Genomic DNA, 20,544 nt, shown 5'->3' with positions numbered 1-20,544 from the left:
CCGATTGTCGACATGCCTGGGACAGAGCACTGAGCTGGAAGCCAGATGAAAGGCATTCTAGAGAAGAAGCATGACTTAGTGGAAAGGGCCCGGGCCTGGGAGTCAGAGGACCTGGGTTCTAATGCCAGCTCTGCCGCTTGCCTGCTGTGTGACCACAGGCAAGTCACTTCACTTCTCTGTGCCACTTCTCTGTGAAATGGAAATTCAATATCCGTTCTTCCATGTGGGGCCTGATTATAATAAGAAGAATGGTACTTGCTAAGCGCTTACTACGTGCCAAGCACTGTTCTAAGCTCTGGGACACAAGGTCATTAGGTTGTTCCACGTGGGGCTCACAGTCTTAATCCCCATTTACCACATGAGGTAACTGAGGAACAGAGAAGTGAAGTGACTTGCCCCAAGTCACACAGCTGACAAGCGGCGGAGCCGGAATTACAACCCATGACCTCTCTCAAGGCCGGGCTCTTTTCACTGAGCCATGCTGCTTCTCTAATCTTGTCTCTACCTCAGTGGTTAGTACAGTGTTTGACACATAGTAAGCGCTTAACAAATACCACAGTTAACATCACTCTATCTGCACTTTTGCAGGTCAATTTAATCGATCTGCCACGGGGGTCTCGGGTTTATTTTAAAATGGAGGATAGGCCCATAATAATAACGATGATGATGGTATTTATTTAGTGTCTACTATGTGCTAAAGAATGTGCTAAATAATCAGATGAACATATTCCCCACCCCACATGGGGTCCTGTCAGCTGTGTGACTTTGGTCAAGTCACTTCACTTCTCTGCAGTTACCTCATCTGGAAAATGGGGATTAAGACTGTGAGCCTCACGTGGGACAACCTGATTACCCTGTATCTACCCCAGTTCTGAGAACGGTGCTCGGCACATAGTAAGAGCTTAACAAATACCAACATTATTATTATGGTGTGTGAGAGAGAGAGGGAGACAGGTATTTCACACCCATTTTACTGATTATGAATCTGAGGCTTAAAGAAGATAAGTGACTTACCCAAGGTCACCCTGCTGGTAAGTGGCTGGGCTGGGATTAGAGGCCGGGCTCCTGACTACAAGTCCCGGGCTCTTTCTGCTAAGCCAACCCGTCCCGCAAATGGCACAGGACCGGGTAAGGAGCTTTTGGATTGTTCCGGCAGAGGCTCGGCCACTTGTAAACACAAAGGACCTCAAACTCACCACCAACTCGGTGGCAAACTAAAGCTACTCTCTATTTTATTTTCTTCTAAACGTTGGTATATTTAATTATTCGAGGATATTTTCCAGAGGTCCCACTCGGCACCAACTTTCTCGTCTGTTAGTTTCCTATCATTTCTTTACTCTTTCATCTTCCTTGTAATTCTGTCTTAAGATCACTGATGATAAATGTTAATGGTCCCATTTAATATGGATTGCAAAGGGATGATACAAATCCAGCTGGCATCCCTTTGCTCCTGGATTATACACTGAGAAATAATTTCATCTCTTCTTCAATACAGTGTTCTTGCTCTTCATTAGTATTAATATGAATACTGCATGCTAATGCAAAATGATTTAACACGTCTGTGCCCGCTCTAGCTAGACTTATGTGCTTTTTCTTAACATCATTCTAAATATTAGCAAACCAGACGATTTACCCTAAACGTCAGAAGCTGCTTGCAGTTTCAAAGGAGCAAAGAGAAAAACAAATCATGGTGAAGGCAAACTCATTTAAGCACAATTGTAGTTCTCTCTTCTCAGAAAAAAGAACATACTTGAGAATAAAAAGAACCTAAATGCATTTTAAGCTTTATAATTTTGTTTACTCTTGGGAAATAACCATCAGTATTCAATCCCCACTTTAAGCAGCAAGGCATCAGATGGACAAAAGACAAAACATGATCGGGAAAATGATATGTGGTTCCTATTACTATTGTCCTCAAACATAGGTCATCCCCTTCAACCAAGCCACGTCTGGCTGGGGCCCGGCCAGCTCTCACAAGGGTAGAAGATGATTCTAAAATGGTGAGAAAGTCCACAAGAAAAATCACAAAGATTCTTAAAAGAAGCTGGCATTCTCTCTACTGGGCAATCTGAACTTAGGCTATTCTCGGTGTTAGGGGGAATATCAATCACATTATTTGGTGCCATACCAAAGGATTTCAGAGGGCACTTCTCAACCTAGCGGCATCAGTCATACTCTAATGGCCCTAATCTTGCCAAATGCACATTTATTCGCTACTCTAGTATAATTTGCCAAGATAAGATCTGGCATTTAAAAAATTTCTCAAGAACACACCTCAATAGATCTTTTCATTATTGATCTCCAAGCTCTAAAACAGTCCGATTGCTGACCATTTCCGGGCAATAGCTCAACTACTTAAATTTCCCCTCGCACTCTTTCCCAAAAAGGACCGCCAACTGATATCAAAATGGAACTTTATACAATAGAAAAGTAGCCAATCGCCTGAAGTGATCCAAGTTTATTTTTCTTTAATAGGAAGACCACAGTGAGTCAACAATGAATTCCTATAATTACTCAACAAAATCATCTTTGAAAATAGGTAGTTTTTGCAATATCAAAATACCATTTTAGCCAAAATATTAGGCAGATAAAGATAATGTTTAAAGTATGATTTGATATTCCAGTTTTAACTCAACTGTCTCCATAATTAGGGTGCAATATATGCACTCAAACGGGTTTAAGTTGTGAAGTTGTATATTAGTTTCTATAACTTCTGGCTTTGATTAATTTTTCCAACTTTCTTATCCAGAACCAAGCTAAAGAAACTAAGGTCTCCACTTCCATTTGTTGAGAGTGGTTGGACAACTAACAAAAATTTTTCAGAAAAAATGTACAATATTAGAAAGGGTACACAGAGAAAAATGGAGCAATTATTTACTTAATCAAAAAATAACCATCTAAACATAGTCAGAGAGAACTTAGGGAATCATTATCATTTCCCCTTCAGGGTCTTCGAATGTCAAACTTCTTTCATTAACACTACAAATCTGAACGTGACTCAACACTAACGTAAAACATCCCCGATCTTTACCCAGAAGCCACGATGGACGGCTATTGGGTCAGTGAATCCCAATTGTAGCTGCCTTCAAACAGAGGCTGGAATTATCATCTCTCTGTCACACTGACAGGGCAGGGCCCAATCATAACTGAGGCTCAAAAGATGGAAGAACTCATCGGGGTTCAGAGATGCATTCTGCCGTTCACATTTTTCCAATCTCTCCCCACTACGGCCAATAGCTCCAGGTTGCAACGTGGCTGAAAATCCCCAGCAGAATCAGGGCCAATTCCAGCTAGGCAAGACAGGGAATGGATGCACCCACTTGAGGTTTACATGGACATCAAAGAAGACAAAAATAAATGCCTCTTTCTCCAAATGGGGCCTCTTCCTTATGAACTGGCAAGACGCTCTCTTCTCCCAACGAATTTGTCCTAAGCCATTACATCCTTCCTTGTGGGAAGTCTTAGACAGAGACTGGAGGCTGTGATGAAAGAACTACGGGGTTAATTGCACCCAAAGTCAAGTAGAATTCTTGCCAACAAGCTTTCGTTCTGTAAGCTAGTTCCCGAACATTTGGACTGCACTTACGGCTGGCACAGCTTGATAAGGTCCTGGTCCGTGGTGCCGGGTGGAAGGCCTCGAATGTACAAGTTGGTTTTACTCAACTGTTCTCCGCTGCTGTTGTTGCTGCTGTTGTTGCTGCTGCTGTTTGTGCTGGGGCTGGGAGGAGCCATGGGATGGGGAGCTGGTGCATAGGACTGCTGGAAACAAAAAGAGCCGTTACTGGAAAAACAAAGCTTATGACCAGCTCACATGTACGTGAGCCGTCAGAACTCTAAAACAATGCAAATTCTTCCCCGCAAACACAATCGTGCACATAGCGCATGATGGTCGTGCTCTATTTCTCTTAAACATTCAATGTTTTTCCTTTGCTTGATATGACGTTGTATCAAGAGTCCTCAGTCATAATTAACAAAACCAAGAGTGGAAGTTATGGAGGATGCTCAATTTCATTTCAAGTCTCATTACTGCCAAAGTGATGCTTTGGCCTCGATTTCCTCCACACCATCCATTTCCTGAGGTACGTCCAAAGGTTCCCGTTATCCTATGCATGAAGAGAAAACCCCTGACCCTCTGCAAAATGATAGATCACTCCATTTCCCTAGACCATTAGTTTTACTTTTCGTTGCTCCTGCCCCTATAGCTCCTTCCATTTCCCCCTCTAGACTGTAAGCCCACTGTGGGCTAGGAACATGGCTACCAACTCTGTTCGGCTGTACTTTCCCAAGTGCTTGGTAGAGTGTTCTGCACACGGTAAGCGCTCAGTAAATTCCACTGACCGACTGAGTGACCCATCCTACCCTCAGCTCTGTTCTCTTTGTCTGGTTATGCTATTCCCATCTCCATTTTGCTCCCTACATTGTTGCTGTTGCCCTCATTCTGGAATTTTCATCTATCGCCTGATCTACAAACCCTCCCGGAGGAAGATTATCTAGTAGTCGTGGCCCGAGGAGGCCCAGGGTCTGGAGGGGAGGTGTGTGAATGTGTGTTAGGGTGTGAGAATGAACATATGCAGAGGGAGATGCTAGCAATACACTAAAGGGGGATTGTCCATACAAAGATACACCAAACATGAGCCTAAAGGACATTCTCCAGAGATACTGGGACCCTACTAACACTTAAAAGAGATCAGCCTGTACTTAGAAAAAATGGAAAGTTTTTTAATAAATCAGATTCTGGCTTAAGGAACTATTTTAATATATTATCTGGCAAAACTTGTACTATTACTTCATGCTTCAACATATCAGCACAATGGCATCCCATCAGGGAACCACGTGGGAGTCCCTCTGTTCTTTCCAATACTATTAATCTGAAATTTCATTAGCTAAAGTTACCTCATCTGGGAGGTCTAGGTCGATCAAATAGCTAGTTTGAAGAACTTTTTTTGAAAAAAATTCAACTTTAGACAAACTAATAATAATAGTTATGGCATTTGCTAAGTGCTTTCTATGTGCCAAGCACGGTACTAAGCACTGGAATAGATACAACTTAATCAGGTCCCACATGGGGCTCCCAGTCTAAGTAGGAGGGTGAACAAGGTATCGAATCCCCATTTTACAGATGAGGGAACTAAGGCACAGTGATTTGCCCAAGATAACACAGCAGGAATGTAGCACAGCTTGGATTAGAACCCATGTCTGACTCCCCGGCTCGTGCTTTTTCCACTGGGCCACGATGCTCCCCATAAGAATCTAGATGCATGGAGGTTGGGGGAGGTAAAGATGAAGATGTATTTCTTTCTCTGCTTTAGAATTTTTCAAACTGAGTGTTAAAAGCCATGAGGAGGCCCCAGGAAAGTTGCATGGGGGTACAGAGTTCGGAACAACCGAGGACCAAAATGCAGTTCAACTGTGTGCTTAGGGAACTGAGAGAGATATTAATAATTGCAGTATTTAAGTGCTAAGGGCCGAGAACCGTCTAAACACTGGGGTAGATACAAGATAGTCAGGTTTGGCACAATCCCTTCAGGTTTGGCACAATCCCTTGCCCCTAAATAGGAGGTATAGCAGTTATTTAATCTCCATTTTGTAGATGAGGAAAACTGAGTCACAGAACAGTGAAGCATCTTGCCCACGATCACAGAGCAACCAAGGGGCTGAGCTAGCATTAGAATCCAGGCCCATGCTTTTGTCAAACCATTTCGCTATCTCGGTCACTACCATTTTTTGCCTTCATTTCTATCGTGACATTGTGCAAAAGACAAGAGCCACGATCTGTTCGGGATGATCACAAGTGAAAGATAAACTGTAAAATTTTGGAGAAAGTGAGAAAGGAGATGAGGAGAATTGGGAACTCAATTGGACAAATGAGTGATAGGCACCCCTAACTCTAATTTGAGTTCTTGCGTGTCTGCCTCATCAAGTATGGCTAGTGTCTTGGGAAAATCAAACAAGACAGACGAGAATTTACACTTTGACCTAGACTGGATGAGAAGCTAGAAATTGAGGTTCCTATGCTTTTACCAATCTAAAATCAAATCTGAAATGAAGCCTGGAAATTTCACTTTGAAGTGGAAGCGGCCATTAGGACAAAATGGCATGTTGTTGGTTTTTCCAATAATTGGAAGTAAGTGGACTCATTTCTCAAGATTCCTACTTTGCTTTCAATAAAAGGAAAATGAACTAGTCCGTAGACCACTCTAAGCAGCCTATTAATTTCATGCACCATGTTAATATGCTTCATTTTTCACTTTTGAAAAACGAGTCAACCAGCTCCTTCTTCATTATTTAAGTGTACTCCAACCCCCCCCCCCCCCCAAGTATGCTTCTCATCCAATCTTTTACCTAAGACAGTTCGTTTAAAGACCCAAACATTCCATTTTGTACCCCCACACCCCTAAGAACATAAAGCCTGCTTGTGCCCTATTCTCCTGCCCTGAATAATGACACGAAATAGTGACAGGTGAGGTGCCCATTTCATATCTCCAACAACAAACCCAATTCCAGCTTTAGCCTTCTAATTCAAGAATGGATATATTCTTTTTCTGTGACCAAGATCCCAACACTGCCATACTTAATTTGTGGTAGGCTGGCCTGAAACATTTCATCTCCTGATTCAAAACATAATTCTTATACAAAACGAAATGTTAAACATTTTTCCCATACAATTCCCCTCGGATGTGAATCACAGGCCCCAGCTGCCAAGCTTTAGTCAGTTTTATTAGCAGCATCTGGCTCCTTGGCGGTATCTGCAGCCAGTTGGGCGGGTGGTTTTGGAGTGGCCTTGCAATCTACCATGCAGCCTGACTGCTCAGCTGACGGACTCCTCGACTGTTTCTATTCATTTCTAACTCAGTTGAAACTGTACTCTTTCATCCGCTCAAGGGGAAAGTCCTGGATAGCATCTCCCAGGAGACCGATATGCCGACTCTTTTCTTATCAAAAGATGAATACAAACTGCAATCCCGTCTTGAATCATGCATCATTTAACCTACACGTGCACAAGCCATCCATTGTTTTGTGGATATAGCTTCTTTACGTCGTTGGATCACTCTCACTTACGGAATGATTTTCACTGAGCCCGGCTTCTTCTCCCTCCCTCTCCTGGTGAATAGAAAAAGAGCTACAGTAACTACACTATGTGCTAGTTACTGCTGTGTACTGTGCATACTAAGAGAAGTTCCTGAGATCCACTGCAGCATGGACTAGTGGAAATGTCAGGAAAGCTATCTGGATTCTAGTCCCAGCTCCACCACTTTCCTTGCTGTGTGACTTCGGGTGAGTCACTTAATTTTTCTGTTTCTCAGTTTTCTCTCTGTAAAATGGGACTCGGATACCTGCTCTCTTTCCATCACATTCCAGACAGTGAGCCGGCTGTTGGGTAGGGATTTTCTCTATCTGTTGCTGAATCGTACTTTCCTACCGCTTAGTACAGTGCTCTGCACACGGTTAGCGCTAAATAAATGAGATTGAATGAATGAATGAATATACCATGAGCCTCATGTGGGGCAGGGACTGAGTCCAATCTGTTTATCTTGCATCTGTGGTATTTGTTAAATGTTATGTGCTAAACACTGTACTAAGTGCAGGGGTAGATATCAGATCATCAGGTGAGACACAGTCTGTGTCCCCACGTGGGGCTAACAGTCTCAATCCCCATTTTACAAATGAAGTAACTGAGGCACAGAGAAGTACCTTACCCAAGGTCACACAGCAGCAAGCCAATTAACCAATCGTGTTTACTGAGTGCCTATTTTGTGCAGAATGCTGTGCTAAGCACAAGAGAGAGTACAATGATAGAGTTGGTAGACATGTTCCCTATCTACAACAAGCTTATAGTCTGGCAGAGCCCGGATTAGAACCTAAGTCCTCTGACTTCTGGGATAGTACTCTTTCCCCTAGGCCCCACTGTTTATCCATCCAAGTGCTTGGCACATAGTAAGCAATTCATAAATACTATCATCATCATTAACAGATGATCATTTAACTCTATCTGTATGATTTTCATCATCATCATAAATATGATTAAAAAAGTATTTCCTCAACTGAGTTAGGCTAATGCCTAGAGGATAGAGTGAGGTTCTAATTTGGTGAATAATAATAGTATCTGACCTATTTATTAAGCCTTTACCTGCGATAAGCCTTGTACTAAGTGTTGAAGCTGACACAAAGCATGGCTTAGTGCAAAGAGCACAGGCTCGGGAGTCAGAGGTCATGGGTTCTAATTCCGCTCTGCCACTTGTCTGCTGGGTGACTTTGGGCTTGGCATATAGTAAGCACTTAAATATCACCATAATTATTATTATTATTATCACATCAGTCTTTATCCATATTGGGCTCAGAGTCTTAAGAGGGAGGGAGAACAGGTGCCTAAATCCCATTTTTACAGATGAGAAAACTGAGGCACAGAGAGATTAAGTGATTTGCCCAAGGTCACATTGAAAGGCAAGTGTCAGAGCCAGGATTAGAATGCAGGTGGAGTTGAGGAAAATGTATGTAGCCCTTCTCAAAGCCACCTTTAGCCCAAGAAGAGGTTCTTTGCCAAAGTCTACCACTTTGGTTAGTTCCAAACATTCCGGGGCAGGATGTTTCTTGATCAGAGAAGCAGAGAAGCAGTGTGGACTGCTGGAAAGAGCCCACGCCTGGAAAAAGTCAGAGGATCTGGGTTCTAAAACAAGTACAATGATTATTATTATTACTATTATGAATCCCAGCTGTCTGCTAAGTGACCTTGGGTAAGTCACAACTTCTCTGTGCCTCAGTTACCTCATCTATAAAAAGGGAATTGAGACTGTGAGCCCCATGTGGGAACTGAACTGTGTCCAACCTAATTGGCTTCTCTCTATCCCAGTGCTTAATACAGTATCTGGCACATAGTATGCCCTTAAGAAATATCATTAAAAAAGAGAAAAATCAAGAAGCAATGTTTCCATATTCACAATCTTGAAAAGCAGTCTAGTAAAAATTCCTTCCCTTCCGTTCATATGGCTCCTGCAACTTATTTAACATGAGCTGATTTATGCACAAACTGCAGTTAGATAATAGGGTCTCAAGACAATTTCATTCTGTGACGGTCAACAAGTGTCTAGCAGTCGGCCCCAGCATCACAAACAGTCAAGTAACAGTGTTATCTGAGGGACTGCTTTCATCAGGACAGTCAGGATGTCTCAGATTTGCTCCCTTTTCTAGTTTCTCTCCTTTTTCTTCAAAGTGATGCTAGGCTAAGAACATGATAGCAGTTGCAACAACTCTAAAACTAAGAAAAATCTCCCTGGAAACAGTTGTTATTTTCAACCAAATCACGATAACTACCAAGCCATGATTAAACAATCAGTTTAGGAACGAAAATGACTAATTAGTGATATGTATGAATTATGGTACGGCTTTTTAATAAAAACCTGTTGCGGTGAAATTTTCCGTACTAAATATCATTAAAAATAATCTACGTGGATTTCACAATTATATATCGCTTCCATATAATTTACAAATATGCTTAATTTAAAGTCACTGAATTTTGTTTAGGGAGAAATACAGCACTCTATCCATTTGGCCATAAAATAGCATTTAGATTACGTCGTGTGTAAATCCTGAAATCTTTGCTAGTGCTAATTCTGAACATATTTTTGTTCATTCTCTTAGTGGGATTAAGAGAGTTCGGGTAGGGGTGGGGACTGTCATTTTCCTTCATCAAACGACAGCCTAGCAAGGAAATAGCCATTTAATCTGCTTTCTCAAGAGGGGCAGCACGATGTGCAGGAAAAAGTTCATGGAACTGAGAGTTAGAAGGTCCACAGAACCTACAATGTTCCTCTACAGGGGCTCTCCAATCACCTCAAACCCCACTTCAAAGCCTCTGTGTTGCGTTCCCAGGTCCTAGAGAATGGGGGAACTGCTTCTGAGACAGAAGACTCCGAGGAAGTAGCAGAGGTGAAGGGAGTTTGGTGGCTGGAAAAATAATGCGGAGCATAATACCAGGGAAGGGACAGATCACCGGACTGTCAGGAATCAAACGAGATGAATGGCCACCATAATGACCATGGATGTCTGTGTGCGCATAAAGGGAATCATCTACACTTATTCATTGGTACTGAACCCTCTCAAGCACTTAGTTCAGCACTCAAATACCAATGATTGATTATGTCTGAGTGGCAAAGAGGAGACCAGTTCCTCAAAAAGGAAAATTCTTGAGAAAATTAAGAATTGATCAAGAACAGAAACTGACTGAAAAAGCCAAGCGGTGAAGATCTGAAAAAGAAGCCTAAGGTCCTGGGATGACTAGGCTACACTGGTTGCAGGGGAGGTGGGGGAGAGTCAGTCCAGGACTGACATTTAAAAAGCCCGGAGGGAAGAGTGGGACTGGGATGGTTGCCAAGAATCAGCCAACTTCTCCAATCCTTCTGCAGGATTCCTGGACCAGGTGCCACCCAGGCTCGTCTGCAAGCGGGTTCAGAGCTTCGCCTCCCCATCCCCACCCCCGAGGCCCCCAAGTTCAGAACGAACAGAACCCGGACACTCAGGCCATTCACCTGGCCACGGGGAACCCGGAGTCGGCAGCCTCTTTAGGAGTTGCCGAGCAAGCCTGTCCGTGGACTGCTATCTAGTCAGAATGTTGATTCCCTTCTACGGTGAACTACCCGAGGGTCTGGAATGTGTGTCTGGCTTGCCGTACTCTCCCAAGGCCTTAGAACAGAACAGTACAATGGACTGAGTCTGGTGTTCTTCCCATCTGGGTTCCGGAGGGGGTTCGCACCACCTTCAAAGAAGCCGCGGAAGGGAAAGCAACTTCCCTTCTCTACTCTCTCTGTCCTCTGTTTGCCGCAAACGATCGGGCTGTTATGAGTTTTGCTCCGTTCCTCCAGAATTCACCTCTTTCAGGAGCTGGATGAAGCACTTGGGGGAAAGTTGAGATCTATATGGGTCCATCCGCCACCTCCCAGTCAAGCTCTCAGATATCAAAGGGAGATATCTCAAGGTAAATGGGTCTTACAATTAAGCAAGCTTGCTCAGAGCTTGGAAAAAGCAACATTTTCTCCCCCCACTCACTGAAGCAGCATGGCCTAATGGAAAGAGCATGGGCCTGTGAGTCAGAGGACCTGGGTTCTAGTCCTGGTTCTGTCCTTATCTGCCGTGTGAACTTGGGCACTTCTCTGTGCCTGGGTTATCTCGTCTGAAAAATGAGGATCAAGGCTGTGAGCCCTATGTGGGGCAGGGATTGTGTCCAACGTGATTATTCTGTGTTTACCCCGGCGCTTAGTACAGTGCCTGGCACATAGTAAGCCCTTAATATATATCATTTAAAAAGAAAGGAGGTGGATTTAGGACACCATGCCTTCCTCTGAACAATCTGCCTGCAACGAATTACCTGGGTCCATCCCAACTTGGAAGTATAAACCACTGCTAAGGTATCCTATCAGTAAACTCCATTTAATCTTCCCTACCTTTTGTAACCACAAAATGCTGTGTCAAGAATAAACGTGGAATAAAGCCGAGCAACGGACTCCCAATTGGGAAACCGACTATTCAGCTCTGTCCTCTATTCATTTTCAATAACACTTCATCTTCAGCAATAGCTATGAAGTAGAAAAGGTTGGCGAGGCAGAAAACATTCTTATAACAAAGCATTTGAGGACTTTAGTGCATTCATAAATAGCAACTTCTGTTATGCGACATGAATTAGCGTTATTACTTTATTAACAAGAACAATAATATTTTATTAATAGACTAAAATTAAATCTGAACAGAGCCTGAATTTTTAAAGTATTCAATTCTGGGAATTTAAGCCATAAAGTACAATAATTTCCTTCAGAAGAATGCTTTAGAGCACAGATCATAACAAGACAGCCAAGGCAATAATACTGTCATAGGAACTGGAAGAAGAGGATCCAAAGAAACCCTTCCTTGAATATTATTTCTAACATTTTATTGTAGTTCTTTCCTTAGATGTTAACCGTAGGAATGAGCATCTGGTTCAAGATAAACTGATACCATGATAAAAATGAGAGGTTTTCTTTTTATTCAGTGTTTAAAAAAGGGCTTCATTTCATAGCTGTATATACTAAAACTCTGGTTGTTTGTAGATACTGGCCTTCGTGAGACAGTTCGTAGTGAATATTAAACCAGTTTGCCCGGTATCTGACGAAATCTCTTGGATAAGATGCAGAAACATTAAACCCCTAGGCCTTAGACTCTAAATTCATCAGGCCACAAGGGTGCCATTTAGCACACAGGGAGCAGTCATTTACTAAATGGTACTTTAGTAGCCTCAAAGAATTAATCAGAGCTATTCATGTAGCTGTCAGCACCAGGTGTAGCCAGCCAGTTCGGGACTCCACCCACAACCGCCATCTCTCCCGGCTGTGGAGAGGAGAACGGCTAATGTATTGCAGTCCACGGTGAGAGAGGGTGGGCACCTGAAATCGCCGTCTCCTAATTGCTCCCCCGGAGCCCGTTTGACGCATACAACTTGACAGCACCCTGCATGAATGCCCTCCTTAGCCCTCTACTGAAATTTCCACCTGAGTTAATGCACCTCCCCAAAAATGCTTTGGCCAGGGGTAGACGTGAACTAGCTCTACTATTTAAAAGCTTATTTTATGCTCTTATTCCACCTTCCTCACACACTGCACTGGTTTAGCTGCAGAAATCTGTCTAAGAAAAATATAGCCCCAATCATGGCTGTGACTCGTGATGTGTCAATATTAAACTTTAATTCATTAAATCAGAATTTTATGTGGCCTTCCTTTCAAAAGATGCACGCATTTGGAGAACCTCATCCTACTTCATCTTCCAGTCCCTTTTTATCTATTCAATTGTATTTTATGATAATTACTCCAAGATTGCGAGTAGCAAACACAATTAGGAGGCAAACAAAAGCTGGATGATCCACCACTCAACACCTCTTAATATTGCCAAGCAGGAAGTTGAACACCACCACTACTTCTGGAGGCCAAACAACATCCTCACACACAAATCCTGATGTAAATTAGCCACACAAATTAGCCTGGCTCCTCAGGCCTGTGGTCTGAAAGAAATTAGGTCAGGCCTACAGGAAATCAGAGTGTAAGCAACTAAGACATTGAAAATGCAAGCTTCAGCATCAACCGGCTGGATTTCCTGAGGCTAGAGATGACCGCGGTCATGATCACAGCTTTTGCCCTTATAAGTCAAGAGGATATGAAGCTGGATGAAAATTCTGCGTTCACATTGACCCTCCAAAGCGATTCAAAGATCAAAACTTAAATTTTTCACAAGCATAAAAGAATCCGGTATTTAGAGATTCAATATCAACGGTACCACAACTAAATGTGAAATTTTGTAAGTAGGTCTCTTCCTACAACTCCAAAGAATCTGAGGAAGGATAAGCAGTCTCCTCTATGCAGAATAAACCTCAACAATCCCAGAGCCCATAATACAAAAGGGTTATTTCCCTATTTTAAGGCTTTAGAAACAGCGCAAGAATGTTTTTATAAGCTCAACAGACTCACTTGTGTGTTTGCAGTTACTTATATCATTCTAAACTTTATTTTGAATAAATATTTTCCATGACCATTGCTCAATTTTTGCAAGACTATGTAAAGAGATGCCATGATATGTGCTCCATCTTCCAAGAATTACCGAAAAACACAGAGACACACATACTAAAATCAACACATCATCTGTTCTGATCCCAGGTATAATAATAAATATTGTTCTCTGTGCCTCAGCTTCCTCAACTGTGAAATGAGGATTCAATACCTGTAATCTGACCGGGAACCCCATGTGGAGACAATGGACTGTACCTGACCTAATTAACTTGTTGTCTACTCCCGCATTTAGAATTGTGCTTGGCACATAGTAAGTGCTAAACAAATACCATAATAATAAACAACAACTATGATAATATTAGTAATAATAACCTTTGCAATGGTATTATAGAATCAATACAAAAGCCAAGTTGCCTAAATGAGAAAGAAGCAGTATTCAAAGTAGCCAATTCACCACAAGCCCAAAATAATTATAATAATGATGATATTTGTGGTATTTGCTAAGCTAATATGTGCCAAAAAAAAAGTTGGTATTTGTTAAGCACTTACTATGTGCAAAGCACTGTCCTAAGCGCTGGAGTTGATTCAAGGCAATCAGGTTGTCCCACGTGAGGCTTGCGGTCTTTATCCCCATTTTACAGATGAGGGAACCGAGGCACAGAGAAGTTAAGCGACTTGCCCAAGGTCACACAGCTGATAAGTGGCAGAGCTGGGATTAGAACCCACGACCTCTGACTCACAAGCCCGTGCTCTTTCTATTAAGCAACGCTGCTTCTCAAGCCCTAGGGTAGTTACAATTTAGTCAGGTTGGAAACAATCCCTGTTCCATGTGGGGTTCACAGTCTAAGTGGGAGGGAGAAAAGGTACATTTAATCCCCACTTTACAGATGAGGAAATTCAGGCACAGATAAATCAAGTAACTTGTTCAAAGTCACACAGCAGGCAAGTAGCAGAGCTTTTAGAATCCAAGTTCTCTGATACTAATGCTCCTTCAACCAGGACTCGTTGAATCCTGAAAACATATAGTAGATGGCCTGTGGAGACAATGAATCAGATGGACAAGGGAGGGGAACATTAAAAGAGGAATTAGAAGGAATCATGGTAATAGGAATGAAAACTTGAATTAAGAAAACACGGAAATTGTTAGGAAGCCTTGAGTCCTGGGACTCATAGTAGGGCACTTTAAACCTTACTTAACCAGGATAAGATATAAAAAGTTAAAAATAATAACTGTGCTATCTGTTAAGTATTTACTAAATGCCAAGAACTGATATAAGCCTGGGAGAGACACAAGGAAATCAGGTCGAACACAGTTCCTGTCCCACAGTCCCCATCCCAGTCTCAATTCCCATTTTACAGAGGAGGTGAGGCACAGGGAAGTTAAATGACTTGCCGAAGGTCATACAGCCGACACGTGAGAAAGCAGGGATTCGAAGCTGCACTCTGACTCCAGGCCCATGCTCTTTTTACTAGGCCATGAAGTTATTAAAGGGCAAATGTAGGGCTACTAGAAGGTGCTACTTTGTGGATGCCTAATCAAGCATCCATCTCACTGTTCTTTCAACTATTTTTGGTAACACTCCAATAGACAGAACTGGATTGGACTGACCCAATGTGACTTTTTTTTTTGTTCTTAAAGAAGGTGCAGAGGGAAATTTCAAAAGTGTGACTTAGTGGAAAGAGCCTGGGCTTGGGAGTCAGAGGTCGTGGGTTTTAATCCTGGCTCCGCCACTTGTCTGCTGTGTGACCTTGGGCAAGTCACTTAACTTCTCTGTGGCTCTGTTACTTCATCTGCAAAAATGGGGTTAAAAAAAAATGTGAGCCCCACGTGGGACAATGTGATTATCCTGTATCTACCCCAGCGCTTAGAACAGTGCTCTGCACATAGTAAGCGCTTAACAAATACCATAATTATAAAATCACTCAACAGTAAAAAGTGACACACATTGAATTAGGAAGATATCTTTGAGAAGGCAGAATATTTTCCTGATGTGATTACTTCCATCATAAATCTTCATAATATTTCCACCATAAACTGACAGGTAGTCATAAAATAATGATACTTAAAACAACATTTAACACAATTCCTAATTTATCTGATGGAGTTGATTTGGACAAAACCTATATGCAAGTTGTTGATGTCCAACCAAAGACCCTGTGAATGGTTAGCTCACCATGAGGGCTACCGAAAACAGAAGCGAGTACCTAATAACTGAGAAAAGAGAGGATGAGGCAAGAAAATCATTAGTTCAATAAAAAGAATAATATTACTACAAGAAACCATACATATCAGTTGCCCCTGAAAGATTAACATGTACTGGCGTGTCACTTTGGTGGCTACTTCTACTTAAAAAAAAAAAAATCAATATTAATGGCACGTAAAAGAAGGGTAATAAAAGAAGATTTATTCATTCATTCAATCATAATTTATTGAACGCTTACTGTATGCAGAGCACTGTATTAAGTAATTGTGAGGGTGCGATACAATAGACACGTTCCTGCCCACAAGCTTACAGTTTGGAGATGGGGAGAACGACATCAATACAAATAAATAAATTACAAATGTGCACATCAGTGTTGTGGGGCTGGGAGGGGGAAGAAAGAAGGGAGCAGATCAGGGAGATGCAGAAGGGTGGGGAAGAGGAAGGAAGGGGGGCTTATTTAGTTTGATATATGGGCATTTTTCTGAGGAGCGTAAACAATTTCATATTACCTCATTTCTCCCAAAGTTACCTAGTCAGTTTATCACTCCTGCTGACACTATTTCTTGTAATGCTACTCTTTCTCTATAATTTCAAGCAGGGGGAGATGAGACAAATTAATTGCACTTATTGAGTGCTTACTGTGTGTAGAGCACTGTAGTAAGCTCTTGGGAAAGAACAAAACAATACGCTTGGTAGACACAAACCACAAAAGACTTCACACTGCTGAAAAATTGGCAGTAATATTCCCTTACGGTACTATTATCAAGGGGCAAATTCTCTTTCACCGAAGCTGGGCAAATTTCCTTTCTCAGAATAACTCCGTCCTCTAGCTGACCAACGGCTAGAGTTGTAGAACAAATGGCAGAAGGAATATTCCTGCTATAGGAGGTGGCGAATTTCTGTCAGCTCAGCTAAGGATCTGATTTAAAACACAAAAATTCCAAAAAAAAATGTATCCAATACAACTCTGATGTTATGACCTTTCATTTCACTGCTGAACCTGAGATAGCCCCTGTCTTAACTCCGATACACAGTTCACTAATTAAAGGTTATGTCAAGCTACAATGTATTATACAGATAGCGATAGTAAAAAAAAATAAATAAAAGGTCACTTAAGTGAAGAGTCTGGCGTGTAAGAAATCTCTGGAGCTTACATCAGCATAGACCTACAATTCAGATAACGTGTGAGACTATGTGCTTTCCATTAAATGCCAATGGAACCAGGGCCAATATAATTTGGTACTGAATCATTTAACTTGACTATGAGCCCCATGTGGGACAGGAACCGTGTCCAACCTGATCAACTTGTATCTACCTCAGCGTCTAGAACAGAGTTTTGTACATAGTAAGGTCTTAACAGGTATTACAATGATAATAATGATAGTAATAACCTAATATTGGCAGACCTGTAAATATTTCCAAAACAGTGTAGAGGTCATTCTCTAAAATGCCAGTCTTGTCTGCTGTGTGACCTTGGGCAAGTCACCTAACTTCTCTGTGTCTCAGTTACCTCTTCTGTAAATGGGGATTAAAAGTGTGAACCCCACAGGGACAACTTGATTACCCTGTATCCACCTCAGTGCTTAGAACAGTGCTTGGCCCATAGGAAGCACTTAACAAATACCACTATCATTATCATTATTAATTTTGCTCCCCCCACAGTAATAACATGCTTAGAAGTTAGTTTATATAAATATGACCACTTAAATTATAAGAACCTGAACCACAGAACTCATTTTATTTTACTGTTCCTAATTTACTCTTGTTAGACTCTCCCATAGCTCAAATTCTCATGAAAAATTTACTTCTTCCATGAAGTCTTCTGTAATTAATCTTACTTCTCTATTGTTACCAACTCTCCCTAGAATACGTTCTCCATTCCACTCATTTACATAATAATAAGAATCTTACTAGCTATAAAACCCATTCATTCTGTTGACTGACCACTGCACTCTCTTCAAAGCTTTTCCAAAAGCAAATCTCCTCCAGAGGGCCCTCCCTGATAAACCAATAATCTCCTTACTTCATATCACTCTGCTCTCACTTCAGCACTTGCATGTCGCAGTCCCTCAGAATCCGTATGTAGAAAATTTTTACACTCCATAACTCCCGCCTACAGCTTATTTCATTACCTGTCTCTCCTGGTAGATCGTAAACTCCTTGAGGAAAGGGAACTGGTCTACTAATTCCACTGTACTCTTCCAAGCGTTTATTACAGTGCTCTGAGCCGGTACGTATTAAATACAATTCTTTTTTTATGGAATTTGCTAAACGCTTACGGTGTGTCAGGCACTGTACTAAGTGGCGGGGTGGATACAAACTAATCAGGCAAGACGCAGTTCATGTCCTACAAGGGACGCATGGTCTTAATCCCCATTTTACGGATTACCTTGGGCAAGTCACACAGCAGATACGTGAAAGAGCAGGTGTTAGAACCCAGGTCCTTCCGACTACCAAGCCCATGCTCTATCCATTAAGCCATGCTGTTTCTCTATATTTTAATCAAGTACCAAAATCATCAATGCTCAGTAAAGGCAAACAAAAGCAAAAGACCTGGGTTCCAGTAAAACTGCCGGCTATGTGTCCTTCGCATAAATCACTTAACTTATCTGTGGTCCCTTATTTGTGAGATGGGGATTCAATATTGGTTTTACCTCTCTCAGATTGTGTGTCCAATTTGGGACAGGCACTGATTAACTTGTGTCTAATCCAGCTCTTAGATGAGGGTTTGGCCCGTAATTTAACAAATGCCACAATTTTTATCATTAGTAGAAATAGTAACAGTGAGTATTCTGAGGGTTCATTCATTCATTCAATAGTATTTACTGAGCGCTTACTATGTGCACAGCACTGTACTAAGTGCTTGGAATGTACAGATAGGCAACAGATAGAGACAGTCCCTGCCCATTGACGGGTTTACAGTCTAATCGGGGATGACAGACGAAAACAATAGCGATAAATAGAATCAAGGTGATGTACATCTTATTAACAAAATAAATAAGGTAATGAAAATATATACAATTGAACGAACAAGTACAGTGTTGAGGGGAGGGGAAGGGAGAGGGAGAGGACCAGAGGGAAAGGGGGGTTGACCGCATTCTCTTCCATATTAGCCTAATCTCTCCTTTCTCATCTTCTCATTCATACCCGATTCTCTCCCGACTTTCCCATCACCGTAGGAAGCACCGACATTCTCCCTATCCCACAAGCCTGTAACCTTGGCATTATCCTGGACTCATCTCTCTCATTCAAACCACATATTCAATGTCACCATATCCTACCTTCACAACACTGCTAAAATCTGCCCTTTCCTTTCCATCCAAACTGCTACTATGCTGATCTAAGCCCACGTTTACTACTGCATCAGCCTCCTCGTTGACCTCCCCGACTTTTGTCCCTCTCCATTCCAGTCCAAACTTCATTCTGCTCCTCGGATCATTTTTCTAAAAACAAACCATTCAGCCCTTGTTTTTCCACTCCTCGCGAACCTCCGGTCATTTTCCATTCATTCATTCATTCATTCGTATTTATTGAGCGCTTACTGTGTGCACAGCATTGTCCTAAATGGTTGGGAGAGCACGATATAACAACAGACAGATTTCCTGCCCACCATGAGCTCACACCTACTTATCAAACAGAAACTCCTCAGCATTGGCTTTAAAGCACTCAATCATCATGCCCCTTCCTATCTTACCAATTTCCTACTGGAACCCTGCACACTCACTTCACTCCCCAGTGCCAACTACTCACTGTACCTCGATCTCATCTATTTTGCTGACTCCTCACCCATATCTTCCCTCTGGTCTGGAACTCCCTCCTGCTTCTGCATCCCCCTTGCAGTTGCTTTGTACCCTTTAAGCCACTGATATTCATGCCACTTTCAGGCCCACGACATTTATGGGCATACCCATAATTTATTTCAGAGTTGGACCTCCCCTCTTTTCCTCTATGCTCCTTTGGGCGGGGAACATGTCTACCAATCTTATTCATTCAATCGCATTGACTGTATTAAGTTGTAAGCCCGTCAAACGGCAGGGACTGTCTCTATCTGTTGCCGACCTGTTCATCCCAAGCGCTTAGTACAGTGCTCTGCACATAGTAAGCGCTCAATAAATACTATTGAATGAATGAATGAATATTAAGCACCTGGGAAAATAAAACACAACAATAAATGGTGACATTCTGTATTTTCCCAAACATTGAGTACAGTGCTCTGCTCATAGTAAGTACTTAATAAGTACCAGAGATTGATGGAAGAGGAAGTGTAGCGGGGAAAAAGGGTGCACCATAAATTGATGTTTAATCTGCTTCACGAGTTTAGTGATCAAGATTGGCAAAACGGATTTGAATATTCATTTTTACAATGGACCAAATTTCAGTACAAAACGGTTACCGGTAAGCCTCTATTTTTATACTACACCCTGTAGGGGAACATTTACTACATCACAAATGTGTTCCCAAGAAATTTTTGCATGTCTCGAGTTCCTCCACCAGCTCAACTGCTTTCCCTACTACAAGAAATTGGTCAGCGGGTCCAAGACCATGAGGAGAGGATCGACCGAATGCCTTGATAATGGGTTATATGAATCACCACCGTCATCACCGGTTAATATTCGATGAGCCCAGCAGGACTCAGGACATCAAGATGAGCACGGTTTCAAAAACAGAGAGAGTGCTTCCTTAAGGGGCTTTCAATATCATTTGCACTTTCCTCATTTCCCTCGAAGGCACAGTGGAGAGGGAATTGGCTAATACTCTCAGAATGGAGTGGCTGGGCCCTGGCCAAATTCATTTGTTTCCACTCACACCTCATTTAGGGA

The 20,544-nt window shown here is 42.0% G+C and overlaps 1 protein-coding gene across 4 annotated transcripts in view; it reads right to left on the bottom strand.

Moving 5' to 3' along the window:
• RBMS3 (RNA binding motif single stranded interacting protein 3) overlaps positions 1-20,544 on the bottom strand; it is a 1,099,136-nt gene that overhangs the window by 509,648 nt on the left and 568,944 nt on the right. For 3 of the 4 annotated variants that reach the window (XM_029070947.1, XM_007671050.4, XM_007671051.4), the window contains one exon: positions 3,587-3,759. In XM_029070947.1, the coding sequence (XP_028926780.1) occupies positions 3,587-3,759 (173 nt within the window). The remainder of the gene's footprint in view (positions 1-3,586; positions 3,760-20,544) is intronic. The other variant, XM_007671052.4, reaches the window with a different exon arrangement.

Source organism: Ornithorhynchus anatinus, chromosome 8 (genome assembly GCF_004115215.2).
Source record: "Ornithorhynchus anatinus isolate Pmale09 chromosome 8, mOrnAna1.pri.v4, whole genome shotgun sequence".
Lineage (NCBI taxonomy): Eukaryota > Metazoa > Chordata > Mammalia > Monotremata > Ornithorhynchidae > Ornithorhynchus > Ornithorhynchus anatinus.
This window is presented reverse-complemented; position numbering and strand designations above follow the sequence as displayed.